Here is a 16,389-nt window from a genome sequence, read left to right on the forward strand (position 1 = left end):
CTTGAGGCAGCAGTGAATTGCGTCACTCGCTGCGGTGTGTTCTGATTGGCGGATTGGAGGAAGGTAAAGTGTAAACACTAGACGCGTTAAATATATATTTATTTATTTATTATTTATTTATTTTCTGTATATATTCTCTTCATTCCTCTGGGGCTCCTACTCTCTCTATCTCTCACACTTGCTTTACCTACTCTCTCTCTCTCTCTCTCTCTCTCTCTCTCTCTCCTCCTCCTCCCACGTTCTTGCGCGCGCTGCGCGTTGCAGACGTTTCCACACCGTGTGCGCGTCCCGGAGAAAACGCGGACCTACATCGCGGATTACAGCAGCGCGCGAAACTCGGACAATGGTGAGTGCACGGATTTGTCCCCTTTATCTGTATCCCCTTTTAAAGCTTTGTTTTTGCGCGTACCGGCATGTGAGTGATGCACGCGCTCGGCGTGTCAGTGACCATAAGGACGACTGCAGTGTGTGCATCTGCATTCGCAAAGGATAGAAAGAAGAAGAGCCCTCTGAGGTTGGGCAGGATGGTTCATTAAGGGTTAATAATGGCTGCTTTTAATAATTGATAAGCGCGAGACTCGTCTGTTGGGATTGAGTCCGTCTGCTGGAGCGCGAGCTGTGTATTGACAGGGTATCACTGTGCATCATATGCATTTACAGTAGTGGAGCTGCAGTGGGCACATGCTGCATGTATATGATGTATGTGCAGGCACTGAATACAAGTCTCTCTCTCTCTCTCTCTCTCTCTCTCTACATGGATTATATATGTGCTCAGTTTATAGGCTCATGTGCGTACATGTCTACATATACCTATATATGCCTTATAAGTATTCATTTACTATACAAGCATATAATCTCTTATAGATGCAGACTTGCTATATTTGCCTTCACTCTATAAATGCCTACAATATATAAATGCATCTCTATATGTCTCAATGGCAAAGGCCCTGAGCCTCTATATGTTTACTACATGTCGTTTTGCATTGAAGTGTAATTGTACTGCATCCTACTGACATGTGCTGAATGGATTTTGTTGTTGTTGTTGTTTGTATTTTTTCACATCCTACACATGGTGTAGCTCTGTGTGTCCTCTGCCTACAGCAGACGGGATTATAGCTGATTGAACGCAATATGGCAGCATAAGCCAGGGCTGAGAAAGTGCCATTGATCAAAATCGTATGCTGTTCTTCAGGGAAAAGAGTCAGAGTTGTTGTGTGAATTTGCCACAGACAATAATACTGAATCTGAACCGAGGGTTTACAGGATCATGCTGGAATAGGCTTCTTTCTTCAGTCCAGGGTTAAGGAGCCCTTTGAGCTTTCAGCTGACCAGAACCAAACTAATCAGAGGATACATGAATAGAAAAGGAGCGAAATTCATTATCGGATTTAATCAATAACACCATCTTCGTCATAATCATCATCAGTGGCTGGACCGTGTTCCCCGATTAGACGTTGCGATGGTACATTGATGCAACAGTGAGTCACCACAGCAGCCTCATGCTACAGCAACTAAATTCAGAGATAGGAATCTTTATCTCTGTGGAAATGTCCTCTATTTTGTAAGAATTTGCAGCATTTCAAAAACTGCTAATCACAATTGCATACATTTAAAGCTACAGTAGGCACCTCATCCAACATTTCTCCTGAAATCCAGGGTATTTAATGGTCAGCTGGTCCTGCTTTGCTGCAGTCAGTGCTTCTGCTCTTCCTTGGTTTCCACCTGATGCTGGAACACTGCTGTAAGGATATGAAGGTATTCCACACAAACTTGAATGAGTTCAGGGACAGACAGTGGATGATTATTCTAGCTCGGAAACACCAAAGCCACACTCGCTCCATCAATCATTCCCACAATTCCGCTGCTCAACAACCCAATGTTTGGAAGCTTTATGTACCCCTAGCCGATGCTCAGCATTAATCATGCAGACATTAGGCTTATGTTCTGCTCTTTTGTTTGAGTGAGCGTGTGAAATTGTCCACAGGCGTGAGTGTTTGTGTTACTGGGTGAGTGTGTGAAATTACATTCTGAGCAGGCTCCTAAGCCACTGCGACCCTGATCAGGATGAAGCTCTTACAGAAGGTAATAGAATTAAGCGTTTTAAACATGGCTATTACAAACACCTGTTACTAAATGCATTTACACTATCGAACTGTTTAAGGAACACTAGTTGATTCTCTTTAATCTGAAGCACATTAGAGCTTGTGTTGCTCCTCTCTCTTAAAGAGACAAGATTTAAGTGCTGTTTATCTGAGGGGATAGTTGTCACTATATATACCAAGCCATTTGGACTGGAAATACAACGGCATTGGACTCATTTACAAGTATCTGGAGCTAGTTTAGTTTAACGTTACTGAAAACCATGATTCCAAACATGTGCTTGGAACAAATATGTACATTTTCGGAGGCATTTGTCACAGCCTGATTCTCATGGATATTTGCACAGAGTTGTGAAATGCTCGCTAAATATTCGAGCTGGTGAAACATGCCACGGAAATTGTAGCATGTTTTGACATTAGCGTGTCTGTTTATGTTTCGCTAAATGTTGGAGAAGATGAATTGGCTGTGGTGAATGCCGCTAAGAATCAGCAAAAACAGATGTGAATAACAAGAAGAACAAGGAACTTCAGATGGTCACTGACCTTGCTAGTTTCCAAGAAGAGGTTACACAGTTTCCTACACTATCCAAACATAAGGCTGCTGGTTTGCACAGAAGAGGGCAATCGGATTTGATAATTTATCCTTTATATAATACTGTGCTCATGATCAACACATTGTTTTTCTCTGAGTGATATTCTCAGTGTTTAAATGAAAATGAATCAACATACTGTTTAAATATAATGAGCATATCCCTGTTTAACTGAATTTGATGCTGTAAATTGTTAAATTAAAGTTATATATCCAGAGTTTATTGACCTTTTTACAGTATTGGTGTCTGTGTAAAATAAATAGATAAATAAATAAATAAATAAACAGTTCAGTTATGGTATGCTTCCACTTGCACTTTATCTAATACATGTCAGTGGAAATAAACTGTGAGGTTTAGCATATTTGATGTAATGAAAATGAGTTCGGTGGCCATACTGTGTTTGGTCAAACCTTGTCTGGTTCTGATTGGACTGCAGCAGACTCTTTACTTCATTTATTACCTCAGAGAAAGGCCAGCACTGTGAGCATTGGGAATGAGAGAGATTGCAAGAGATGTTTACTTAACCCCAATATTTATATTCATAAAATTGTTTTAAGGTGTCGTAATAATTCCTCAATAAATAAATAAAATGCAGTCAGTGCAGTTTAAGGTAGGATGGGGAGGGGAAAACAGGAGTCTAATATAACATGGTTTAATGTACTAAACCCATGACCTAGGAACACCAAGCTTCTCTCAGTTACTACTGATAATACGTGCTTAAACTTGATTAAATATGAAGAAAAACATAACATTTGTTACTTTCCGTTTGAGTTAGAGTAATTGTTTTAGCAGTAGAGGGCACTTATGATCAGTAATTGAGGGGGAAATGCTGTCCCTGGGTCGTTGTTTTAATAAATCAAGTCTCGCTAAACCACAAGAGCCCAGACTCAGCTCAAATTATGAGAACAATAAAACAGACCAAAGAAACAACACGGAACCCCATTTTGCCCACATTTCTTGCCATATTCTGTCATTATGTTTGAGCTAAAATCCCAGAGGTAACAGACATAGTGATAAATCCCTTCAAATGGGATCAGAATGAGTCGTATGTAACAGGACATGTTACTGAAGCATTTTAATAGTTCAACAAAATCACCTTTTAGAAATAAAAATGTGATTTTAAATCAAACATTCCTATAGTCTCTTTGTCACCGAGCACTCCGTCAACCTCCAGTTAGAAGCTGGAGCGTGAAACGTAATTTCAGCCTCAGGTTCTCATTTAAGGTGGAACGGAAAATTCGAAAGCGACGCTAGCTTTAGCCTCTTAATGAATGGCTCATTTAAGGTGAAGTGGAAGACAGACCTCTGGTTGGCGGTGCTGGAATGCCAGTTTGATAGATTTTTTTTGGGGCCCAAACCGTTATGTCACAAATCATTTTAGCATAGATTGGATTTAAGGCGAAGTTAAAAACCATAACCTGGGAGTTAATAATAATAATAATAATAATAATAATATAATGAATACAATCCACAATAAGATTTTTTGTTGATGTGAATGTGAGATTAACCACTTAAGCATTTAAATATTCAATATAAAATATAATAGAACATTTAAATGTATATAAAATATTGCTGCCCTTGTGATTTAATGCTACTGCTGCACTTCCTGTCTCTAATTCCTGTTGAGAAACTGGTCCTGGTTTCTATCAAAATATGAATAAAGCTATTATCTGATATATCTCAGATAAAATATTGCAACATTTATTACCATTGCAATAATGTTTCTTTAATTATATGTTTTCTATAAATGTATTTATTTTATTTAGGGTTGTGGTTGGAATGTCACAGCACTTACTATATGTGCTTTGCTGATTCTGATTGGTCTGGTTGCTTTGTGTTATTGGGTTAAATTTCCCATCTTGAAACTTGTGTAGACAATATTGATGATGTAGACTAAATTTGCAGCTCTTGCCATCTGAAAATAGCTACTATATTGTGTATTGCAACTGCAGTAAAAACAAATTAATTTTGCTGCGTTATCTGAACATGTGCAGATCTGGGCTTATGTCAGAGATGGAAAATTTGATGTAGAGTCGTTGTCCTTATGTTCTAAAGCAGGGGACAATTTTAGAGCAGGCAGAGCTTGAATATAAAACACATTTGTATCATCTCTGTCCTGTTGCTCCTCATTTAGATCATTATCAGGAGGCCAGAAAAAGACATGTCTCCTCTCTGAGTGACGGCTGCTCTCAGAGAACTGCTGACGTCCTCTGACTGAACCCCTCGCTCAAACCAGCACACTCCTTATCCACATTTGATCACCTGCTGATTCTCTCTCTCTCTCTCTCTCTCTCTCTCTCTCTCTCTCCCTTTGCCCCCCCCCCCCCCCCATTGTTTTCTACATACAGAATATTTGTATTTTCCTTGTTTACTCTTCCAAGCAAACATTTTAGTTAACAGCATTTGACTGAATTTGGCTGTTGCAGGATTAAATCTGGAACCAAATTAAATTAAAATTTGTTAAACAGGATGTCAGCTTCATCCATGAAAAGTGCATGATCTAAGGTAGAAACTGATGAAACAAAGAGATTTCATACACCTGGCAAACAGCTTTAGGTCGTGGGAAGGGGTTGGATGTAGCACTGTTTTAGTTTAGTGCAGTTTCTGCAGTGCTGAGCCTGGAGTGACAATGACAGAGGCTCTATGCTTCCTAATACCAAATAATAAAGCATCACTATGATTTTGAGCTGTGTTTTTGAGGTAAAAAAACAACAACTATGTAGTGTTCCTTTAATATGCACCCAGTTCAGCAACAGAATGAGTGCCGTCTGTCAGCAGCACAGTTTTCTGTCAGTAGTGAGAAAGGGCATAGAGGAAAACAGTGAAAGCACTTTGGTCATATCTTTTTTTGTTCCTCTAGGTCTTGATAAATCTGCTGTGGTGTGTGTTGTAGAGGCGCGATGTGCAGCTGATTCTACGGCGCACTCTGAGTATCCCATCATTATTTGATAAAGCGCCCCAGTTAGATGTAATTGGATTTAGAACCAAAGGGCAGGAGTGTGGAGGCTGTGTGTTTGTGCGTGTAGCACATGAATTGGAAATGTATTTTGCTTTTTACTAATTCACATTTAGTAGTGTCACAGTCACACAGCTCCAGGGGCCTGGGGGTTGTGGGTTCGATTCCCGCTCCGGGTGACTGTCTGTGAGGAGTTTGGTGTGTTCTCCTATGGTCCAAAAACACACATAGGTATGTAGGTGTGTGTGAGTGAATGTGTGAAGGACTGTTGCCCCCTCCAGGGTGTGTTCCTGCCTTGCGCCAGTGAATCTGGATAGGCTCCGGACCCACCGCGACCCTGAATTGGAAAAGTGGTTACAGATAATGAATGAATATTTGGATTTGCTTATTTCTCCTTTATCTACTAAGGATCTTATCTACTACCTGTGTGTGTGTGTGTGTGTGTGTGTGTGTGTGTGTGTGTGTGTGTGTGTGTGTGTAAACAAGTCATTCTGTGAGCATAACTGCAATTCATTTTCACATCCCCCTATTTTGGTGGGAAATGATGTGAATAAGTAAGAATGTGTGACAGCTGGAGGCCAAATAAATCCTCTGCTTTGCTTGGTTTTGCTGTGGACTGGATAGTGAAGGAGATCTTTACAGCCTCCTCAGATCATTAAATCTCCTCTTTCTCACAGATTCCCATAAACAGACACTTTCCCTGCAGCTCTCCTACTCTCTCTGCTGACTTCTCATTCCAGCTGTTCCACCATTGTCACGTTTCCTCACAGCGTTGATCATAAAACACTTGAATGGAACTAATAGAATGCTGGGCGTTATATAGGTGACAATACAATGTCAAGGACAAGGTCATATATGTAAATGCAATACGAATGTTTCAGGCATAGGTCAAGGAAAGTTCAGCATTCATTACTTTACAAAGGACAAGAGGAATATGTGTATACAGCACTGAACAAACTTCAGAGGCCACCCTTTGTACTTTATTTTTCGTTGGAATTTCTGTTGAAACAATATAGCACAAACGCTTAAAAGAGTTCAGTAAAGTTAAAGATGGGACTCAGCCATGACCAACATAATCTTCACCTTCAGATAAACACACTTCGTATACTTTTAGGTGTAACAGGAGTGAAGTCATCAGTGCTGTGTGGCTTCAGCGCCCCCACTGTTCTGGCTGAAAGGCCGCAGTCAGAGATGTCCTCATTAGACTGAAACCTTCTGTGTCTTTTCTAGGTTTTTTTAGGCTGAATGACTGCTGTGCGGAGGCCTGACCACTACTCTTGAGGCCAGTCAGTTCCCTGTTCCTGATCACTCCATACAGCAGTGGGCAGAATGAAGCGACCTTCAGCCATCTTCCTCCCCCTCCTCGTCCTCCACTTCATCTCTCTGGTGAGGGCACACACAAGACATATTCATTGTGCACTTTAAACACATTGGTGAAGTGTAAAGCCACAAACAAAGAAGTGTGGAAACAGATTAGCAATGTGAAGAAACAGTTTAGGGCAGTGTAGAGACATTAGAATTAGAGAAGAACAGAGATATTGACAGAAGAGGGACATATTAGAGATATATTATAAAAATGTAGAGACGTTTGGAGTAGATTAGAGATAAATGACAGAAGTAGTGAATTTGATAATACAGAGATGATTTGTTTAAAAAAGAGGGGTTTTTGAAATAGCCTTCGGGAACTGAAGCACTAAATTGAATGTAGACATCTTAAATCTATTTGTGAAGTATGGCTTTGTAATAAAGAAACAAATGTCCATCCATCCATCCATTATCTGTAAGCGCTTATCCAGTTCAGGGTCGCGGTGGGTCCAGAGCCTACCTGGAATCATTGGGTGCAAGGCAGGAATACACCCTGGAGGGGGCGCCAGTCCTTCACAGGGCAACACATACACACACACTCATTCATTCACACACTCACACCTACGGACACTTTTGAGTAGAAATAAATGTCTTCATTTATAATATCTAAACATAGTTAACTTTTTTATTGTGTTTATATTTCTACATACAAAATCAGAACACATTGTAAATATATTTAACTCATATAAATCATAAAAACATAACACTCTCAATATTTTCCTCTCATTAGCTACTTGAAGATACTCGGGTAATTAAGGGTTAATTATCTCCCTCTTTTCCACAAGTGAACCTAGACCTGGGTCTTAATGAAGCATCTTTGTCCTGCTTTGGTCAAAATACCACATGGATCAAACACCACAGCTCCTGCTTCTTTTAATGATAATGAGCTGCTGTTAACCCTGACCCGAGCGCACAGCAGTGAAGAGTGAGGAGCAGAAGCTCTGGATTTTTACTCTGTTCTCTTTCTTATCTATTCTCTATTTCTCTGTTTTTGCTCAGTGCTCTTATTTCTCGGCCATATAAGATGTGTGTGTGTGCACATGTGTGTGTGTGCACATGTGTGTTTGTGTGTGAGAGATCATGATTCACATATTAAAATACGATGTGGATGGGTTGGGTGGCAGTTGTGTGGGGGCCCATATGCAAAAACAGAGCTGAGGAGCAGGGGCTGTTGGGAAACAGCGAATCCTCATGCAGGAGATGATTTTGTTGACAGCCCATCTGTTGAGAACCCCACCCCCCTCCAACCCCAAAGCCCACTAGCCCTGGCTTCAGAAGATGAGAAGAGCTGGATCATAACTGTTAAACTGAGCTTCTCTCTGAGCTTGTTCTCTACAGAGAAGTAATGGAAGCAAAAGTGCAGCACTCTTGTCGTTTCAGTCTGTGTGTTTTAGCCGAGCGAAAGTGGCTAAAATCCAGAGCTTCTGCTCCTCGCCCCTCACTGCTGGGCATTTGGGTCGAGGTGAACAGCAAATGGCTCATTATCCTCTAAAAGAACAGGTGCTGAAACCCCATGTTCTACACAGGGCTGTTTAGAGAGGGAGAATGCTGCTGTGGGTTTTGATCCTTCTGGTATTTTGATCAAATCATATCACAGATGTTTCATTAATTTATTTATTAGTTTATTTATTTTTTTTTTTTGGGTGGGGGGGTATTAGTGAATTATTAATCAAACAAAATAAAATTGATGCTTACATTTGGTTAAATGCGCTTTCCTACAGGACACACAGCTTTTCTACAGGACACACACACTACTAATAATGTTTATAATAGCAGCTTTGTTTATATCAAAGATAACATGTAAAATCTGTCACGTCTAGGTCTTTCTTCTATGGTTTCGTAAAGAGGGTGGAGGACATATGTCTTAGAGCAATCTCCTCTACTAAAACCCCATTGCCCTGTCCCCTGCCTCTGAGACTAAAGCTTTAATCTGACATTAAGATCAGTGTGGGATGGAGAGTGGAGAAATGAAATGAGGAGAGTGGTGGAGGAAGGAATAGAAGGAGAGAGATATAGAGATATAGCACAACATCCTTCTGCTGCTGTCTGTTGTGCTGTGTAATATAGTGGATTAAAAATTGTGGAGAGTTCTTTCTTTTCACTTTATGACCACTTGCTTTTGTTTTTTTCCTCAGGAGACTTGTTTGCTGTTTCTCTAAAAGCAAGTTGTTTTCACGTTCTGTTTCTCATGATCCAAACAATCCCAAACACATTCAGAGATGTTGACCTCTGACCCAGTCGATTGTTCTGAGACCACCAGCAGCTCCTTTGTTTAATTTCTTCTTTTTTTTCTATGTCCTTTTGTCGGTAACAGCTTCTTGACAGCTCCACGTCCTTTCAGAGACACAGCTATGAGTGGGTGGACGTACCTGTGGACTCAGATCTTAAGTAAAACTTTGAAAGATCACAGGTTTAAGAGCTGACTATCTGGTGAGGCCAGTTTTGGTGCTCTGCCAGTCCTTGCAGGGTGGTTAAGTGTCCCACATTTTCTTGGGATACTTCTTAGGCTGTTCTGTTCCATATGTAAGTATTTTGTGTCTAAAATAAGTTGCTATTTTGTTGGTTCTGACATTGAAGATTACCACTATTTGCCTGTGGTTTGACTTCAAAGTGAGAACATTTTATTCTGCGACTGTATGAAAACAAGCCCACACTCACATGCACGGACAATCAGTCACGCTCTTATTTGCTTTCCCGGAAACCTGATTGCAGTTGAGTAATCCAAGGCAATATGTGCATATTTAACTCATGAGAAACGTTCTGTATGGGATTGAAATTTAATGTTTCAGTCTATGAATAGATGTGCAGCTTCTGGATTAAGCTAATGTCGTGCTGTGGCATGGCCATCAATCATCGGGCATCCAGTTACTTCTCCCGTTGCTGGGGAGGTCCTTCTGGATTGCCTGCTTTCGTAAGACACAGCAGGGTTCTTTAATGCGAAATGCCACACTCAGTATTAGCTTTGCAGCTTTGGATTGTAACATAAGAACCTTATTTACTTTTAATATATCCCTGAAATGCTGTGACTTCAAAACAGTATTTGCATGGCTTTACAGGCTTTAGTTTTGTTTCTGTGTATAGTATCAGGCTTTGTAGCTGAAGGAAAGGGATTGCGTTACATTGCATTTATTATTTACATCCATCCATCCATTATCTGTAACCGCTTATCCAATTTTAGGGTCGCGGGGGGTCCAGAGCCTACCTGGAATCATCGGGTGCAAGGCGGGAATACACCCTGGAGGGGACGCCAGTCCTTCACAGGGCAACACAGACACACACACATTCACTCACACACTCACACCTACGGACACTTTCGAGTCGCCAATCCACCTGCAACGTGTGTTTTTGGACTGTGGGAGGAAACCGGAGCACCCGGAGGAAACCCACGCGGACACGGGGAGAACACACCAACTCCTCACAGACAGTCACCCGGAGCAGGAATCGAACCCACAACCTCCAGGTTCCTGGAGCTGTGTGACTGCGACACTACCTGCTGCGCCATCGTGCCGCCTTATTATTTACATATTTACATTAAATATTATACAGTACGGTGCAGCAAGTAGTGTCACAGTCACACGGCTCCAGGGATCTGGGGTTGAGCGTTTAAGTCTCGCTCCACCTGTGAGGAGTTTGCTGTGTTCTCCTTGTGTCCACGTGGGTTTCCTCCCACAGTCCAAAAACACACGCTGTTAGGTGTCCATGGGTGTGAGTGTGTGAGAGAATGTGTGAGTGTGTGTCACCCTGCCAAGGAATAGCACCTCCTTCAGGGTGTGTTCCCACCTTGCGCCCAGTGATTCTGGGTAGGCTCCTGATCCACCGCGACCCTGAACTACATAAGTGGTTACAGACAATGAATGAACGAATTGTACAGTACAGTAATCTCTTGTTTTTCGTGGCGGATGCGTTCCAAGACCACCCGCGAAAAATAAATTTCCGCGAAGTAGAGGAAAGTTATTTTTTTAAATGTATTTAACGAGTATTTGGAAATTTTAAAACCCTCCCTGTTACTGTTAACAACCCACCCTTTGCATTAAACAGTCATTCTATAATGTTTTTCAGCTGGAACTACATGTGATATCCCACCAGTTTCTTTAATAGATTAATTCCTAGGCTGTGATTTAGCGTAAGTAAATTTCACTCGGATGTGGACATGAACAATACATGTACTGTACGTAAGAAATACTTGTAAATGATATATTTTGTCACCTAGAGGCCTAGTCTATTGCATGTAAATAATCAAAAAAATATTTTTGGCTATTCATCTTTCACGGTTTTCCTAGATTTTCCCTCAATATCCGAGATATAGTGGCCATAAGCCCCCTTGAAAAAACCCGCGAAGTAGCGAATCCGCGAAAGATGAACCGCGAAGTAGCGAGGGATTACTGTATTATTAAACAGGAGATATATAAGATAAACATTTTGTTGCATGTTTGCTGCTGTGAGTTCCTGTATATTGTGTTGTAACTTACTATCGGCTGTGTGGAGCAGTCAAGAAGCTGATACTGGGAAAAGGAAATAGCCAGAAAAGTGTGAAGTTTGGGAAGGGAAAACCATAAAATAGCCCAAATCAGATGACTCTGGGTTGAACTCTGTTGACACTCCTGACTCACTAGTCAGAAAAAAGCAACCACCTTTACCTGTCGGAGACGTTGAGTTGTGGGGATGTTTTATGAACTGTAAAACCTGGTATGATGGGTAAGATGCGGATTATGAGGAGCTGAGATTTAGTTTGCTAACTAGAAATTGAATTTTCCAAGAACTTTCTAAACAAAATCACATTTTGGCACATTCTGATCTTGAGCTAAATATCACAGTGTCACTGAGTCGCCGCAGGCTGGAGCTCAGCAGGTGAAGGCTCAATGCCAAGACAAACAGCATATGTGCTATTAGAAGTTAATGGGTCAGATCTGAAGGGGACAGGGCTGATATGTTGACTCTGTGCTGGAGGGCTGCAGGCCTGGGGACACTGCGTCTTTGAACAAGACTTTAAAGCCATGGACTCGACACAAGTCCGATTTGTAGGATTCCCCCTCAAACAAAGTATCAACGAACACACTTGATGGACATGTGGTAAAGCAAAAATGTCTGTGATTACACTTAACTGCAGCAGGGCTGGCTGCAAAGGTTTGGGTGACACTGGTCAGAGGACTGTTTTAGTTGATTTCCTGATGGATTTAGTGAAAATAAGCACACATCCTCCACAGAGAACACAGTTTTTCATGTTTTAATGCGGTGATTTGGACTGGAATGAGGCCTGTGCGAAAATAATGTTTACATTTTGTCCCCTCAAAATGTTTTAATGTAATTACGTTTTTAAAATTATTATTATACTTAAAATGCTTTTATTTTATTAATTTTCTTTATTTTAACATGTCCACACCATGGAGTGTCTAAACGACTGCACACAACTACTGTGTATCTCAGCCGGGACCAACACTCCTGCACAACATTAGTCTAGAGATTTATTTTTTTTTAACAGTGTGATTTTTCATGCTGTGATGTTTTTGTTTATTGTCCTGTGCTCTGTTCCAGATGCATCCCACACATTCCGAGATTTTCGACTGCGTCATTAAACGAGAGCAGGAGAGATGCATGGAGAGGATCGCCCTGCACGACCCCACAAAGGACCAGGAGTTCGGTCAGTCCGTAATATTCATCCGTAGACAATGTGTAGCCGAGCAAAACTGTCTGAATATTTCTGTGGTTGAACTGCCCAAACCCAACATCATTCATTCATTCATTCATTCTGTGTGCAGACCTGATTTTAGACCAACAGAGTTCAGTCCAAACCTGATTATAGCTGGAGTAAGTTCTGTCCAGACCCAAACAGAAATCTGTGGTGTCCATTTTTAATACTGGAAAATGGGAAGAAAACTAGGATGGGGGAATAAAGTTTACAAAAACATTGTGAGAGACTAAGGAATCTATATATTTTTTTCAGAAGCTCCAGCACATGCTGCATCATGTCGACTAGCGATACACACTCTTCCTCCCCCGAGTTCATCGAGTACATCACAGTCAATATGTGTCATCCAAATCATCCCCACACATACACACACACACACACACACACACACACACACACACACACACACACACTCAAACACTTGCATGTTCTTATCAATGTCTTGTATTTATCGTCAGTAAACAGGAAGCGAGGGCTGTGACACCTGGCACCAATTACAGTGGCAGCTCTGGAAAAGTGGTTTCATTTTAAACAACCCCTGAGAACTGACACTTAAAGAGAGAGAGAGAGAGAGAGAGAGAGAGAAGGAAAGAAAAGATAAAGAGACAGCAAAAAAGAATGGAGGGAGTGTTTTGGAGAGAATGAGAAAAGAGAACAATAGAAAGAAAAGGGAGAGAGAGAGAGAGAGATGCAGAGAAAGAATGGAGAGAAGTAGAGTAAGATACAGAGAAAGAGAATAGGAGATGGAGGGAATGTGAGGGAAGAAATGCATAGAGAGAGAGAAAGAAAAGAATAGAGAATGGATTAAAATGGGGAGAGAGAGAAAGAGAAAGAAAGAGACGAATGCAGAAGGGGCAGAAGACACAGATAATAGGTTGTGAGAGTAGAAAAGAGAGAGGAAGAGGAGTGTGACTCATGTAGCTGGCACCCTGAAGGCCACTCGGGCTAATTCTGATGGTTTAGAGCAGAAGATAATAGAGCTGAAAGAGTGAAACAGCTTGAGCTGCTAGCAGTTAGCGAGGGTGTGTTTTCTGGAGAGCTGGTGCTCACTCTGCTGCAAAAGAGCACTGGAGTTTACTGACCAAGACGCTTTAACTGCCAGAGAGCCAAGGGTCCAGTGATTCATTATGTTGTGTATCACCGGCCGTAACATTCACAATTCCCTCAAGGCCATTCATGTCCAGTTACTTTTGCTCACAGATGTTCAAATTGTATGAGCATTCTAACCAGAGAGAGAGAGAGAGAGAGAGAGAGAGAGAGAGAGAGAAAGAGAGAGATGACAATGAAAGAAGAGAAAACAAGCAAGACACAAGCCATTAAACCTGAAGAGAATTAAACCATAACAGAACAAGCAAGAGAGATATAAAAAGAGAAAAATAGGAGAAACAAAAACAAATGAAAGAGAAAAAGGGGCAAGATAAACACAAGAAAGAGAGGAAGCAGAAAACGTGTATGAGAGAAAATGCAGAGAGAGAAAGATAAAAAATAAAAAAACAGAAAATACAACAAAAAAGAGAATAAAGATAAAGAAAGGAGTAGAAGAGCGAGAGAGAGAGAGAGAAAGGCAAAAAAGGAGAAAATAAAAAGATAAAAATCAGAAGAGAAAGATGAGAATAAGAGAAGCAGAGGAAGAGGAAGACAAGAGCAAAAGATTAAAGAGAAGAAAGATAAAAAAAGAGAGATGAAAAAATCTTAGTGAAAGATAATATACTAAGCCCCGATGTGTCTCTTCCACAGGCAGCGACGCGGTGGAGCAGCTTGCAAGAAACGATCGCTGTAGCTAATTAAAATCTTTACTGCCTCTTTCCCCTGACTTCTGAATTTCAAACAGATCTGTTTCTAAAATAAAAGTCCTGATAGAGCAGCCTCTATATAGAACGTCCTCTATATTGATTCTCGTTCTTTATTTCTTTAAACTGGGACAGACTGCTGCTCCCCAGACAGGAAATCTTTCAGCTCGAAATAAAACAGCCACATGCTCCGAGAGACGCTCCGTCTTTCATTAAAGGATAAACAGGATGGACTCCCATAACACTCCATTATGAAACCCAGTATAGACCAACTGTAATAATAGACCACCGGCAGACCTCATTACTGTGCTATTTCACACACACACACACACTCACACACACACACACACACAATACACAGCTGCCATGTTGTGTGTGGGGAGTTGACAGTGAGCCAACAACTGCACAGAGCTGAGATATTGAAGGAGTCACACTAGATTTTTATTTCTGTTTTTATAGTGGGAACAAGGGTAAATCTTGCCTTGGTCTTGGCTGCGTCTGTGTGAAGAAAAAAGCCAATAAACTGCCAGTTTTCCCATCATCATTTTTGTGATGTCACATCCATGTAAATGTTTGCATATAACCTTCAAAAACAAAGCCTTCCACAGCTTGCCCCTGCCTGTTCCTGTTGAAGTGGTGTGGAACATGGGGAAAGCCATTAAACGTTGTGCTGTTCTTGGCTGTCAGGAAGTAAACGGATCACAACTTCTGAATACTTTGCTTACGTTTATCATAAGGATTTCAAAACTGTACCAGGATGTTCTGCACATTTCAGTGAGGGCTGCTGTTTAAAAGAAGCACAATAGAAGGCAGCCAATCAGAACAGGGCTCATTTCCGCCTAACGACCTTAAAGGGAAAGTAATAACAGGCCGTTTCAAAAGGAAAAGTGAGAAGTGTGATTATTTTAGTGAAATGTTATAAGTGGACTTGTGTGTGTGTGTGTGTGTGTGTGTGTGTGTGTGAGCTTAGCCAAGCCCCATTCATTATCTCCCATGATTCATGAGTGGGGGCTCTCTTCCGGACCACGGAGCATTGATCCAGTGTCATATTTATGTTTCATATTAGCACAGTGCTGGGGCTGTTGATGGATTTTCATATGGAAATTTACTCAGCATTTGTTGTGTGTGTGTGTGTAGGTGTCTGTGGGGGCATGCACTCTCATGCATAACGGTGGCAGGAATTCTAATCCTTCCCAAAGAAGATGAATGGAGCCTTTGAAGCCCTCGAATGTGGGATAGCACACCTTCATGAGTCTAGCCCCAAATCCAAAAAGTCAATGCTATTACCTGTTGATGAGTGATCTGTCCAATTACACCAGGTCAATGAAATCTATAGTAATAATATTTGCTAAGGCAAGTCTCTGACCCACAGTACCCATGATCCACAACCTGTTAGACTAATGTTTATTAATCATTATTACAAAGCCATTCTTTGCAAACCCAGTAATGTAGATATACAAATCCCTACTGGCACTTCCACTGCAAGGTGCCTACTCTACTTGACTCTACTCATTTTTTGGCCTATGGAACTTGGTTGCTTTCCCATTAGCACATCTGCCCCTAGAAATGTAGCCTGAGATGTTGCAAATCATTGTTTCTAACAGGAACTGGAGGCTTTAGAAACCAGAGCAATGGCAGCGATAATTTTAAGCATTGTTTACACATCGTGTATTCTCGTGTTATTATGTTTCATGTTTCCTTAGCCACCGATCCAAGGAGTGTTTGAACTTCACAAACCATGACGTAAATTTACGAGCTTCTGTTGCGAGTCGGTTTAAAACAAATTTGATCTTTTCTGAAGCTTGGAAATGTTACAAATGCCTTGTTTGTGCTGTATGGCTGTATTTCGCTGTGATTGACAACCATGGAACCATCACCTTGCTTGGAACCAATGAGTGAGTAA

General features: G+C 41.1%; 1 protein-coding gene across 1 annotated transcript in view; it reads left to right on the top strand.

Moving 5' to 3' along the window:
* Positions 1-254: 254 nt before the first annotated feature.
* Positions 255-16,389, top strand: part of LOC136675527 (pituitary adenylate cyclase-activating polypeptide type I receptor-like) — a 29,852-nt gene continuing 13,717 nt past the window's right edge. The window contains exons 1-3 of the mRNA XM_066652096.1: positions 255-346; positions 6,876-7,031; positions 12,543-12,648. Of these exons, the coding sequence (XP_066508193.1) occupies positions 6,975-7,031; positions 12,543-12,648 (163 nt within the window). The 5' untranslated portion in view covers positions 255-346; positions 6,876-6,974. The remainder of the gene's footprint in view (positions 347-6,875; positions 7,032-12,542; positions 12,649-16,389) is intronic.

The sequence above is a fragment of the Hoplias malabaricus genome, chromosome X1, assembly GCF_029633855.1.
Source record: "Hoplias malabaricus isolate fHopMal1 chromosome X1, fHopMal1.hap1, whole genome shotgun sequence".
Lineage (NCBI taxonomy): Eukaryota > Metazoa > Chordata > Actinopteri > Characiformes > Erythrinidae > Hoplias > Hoplias malabaricus.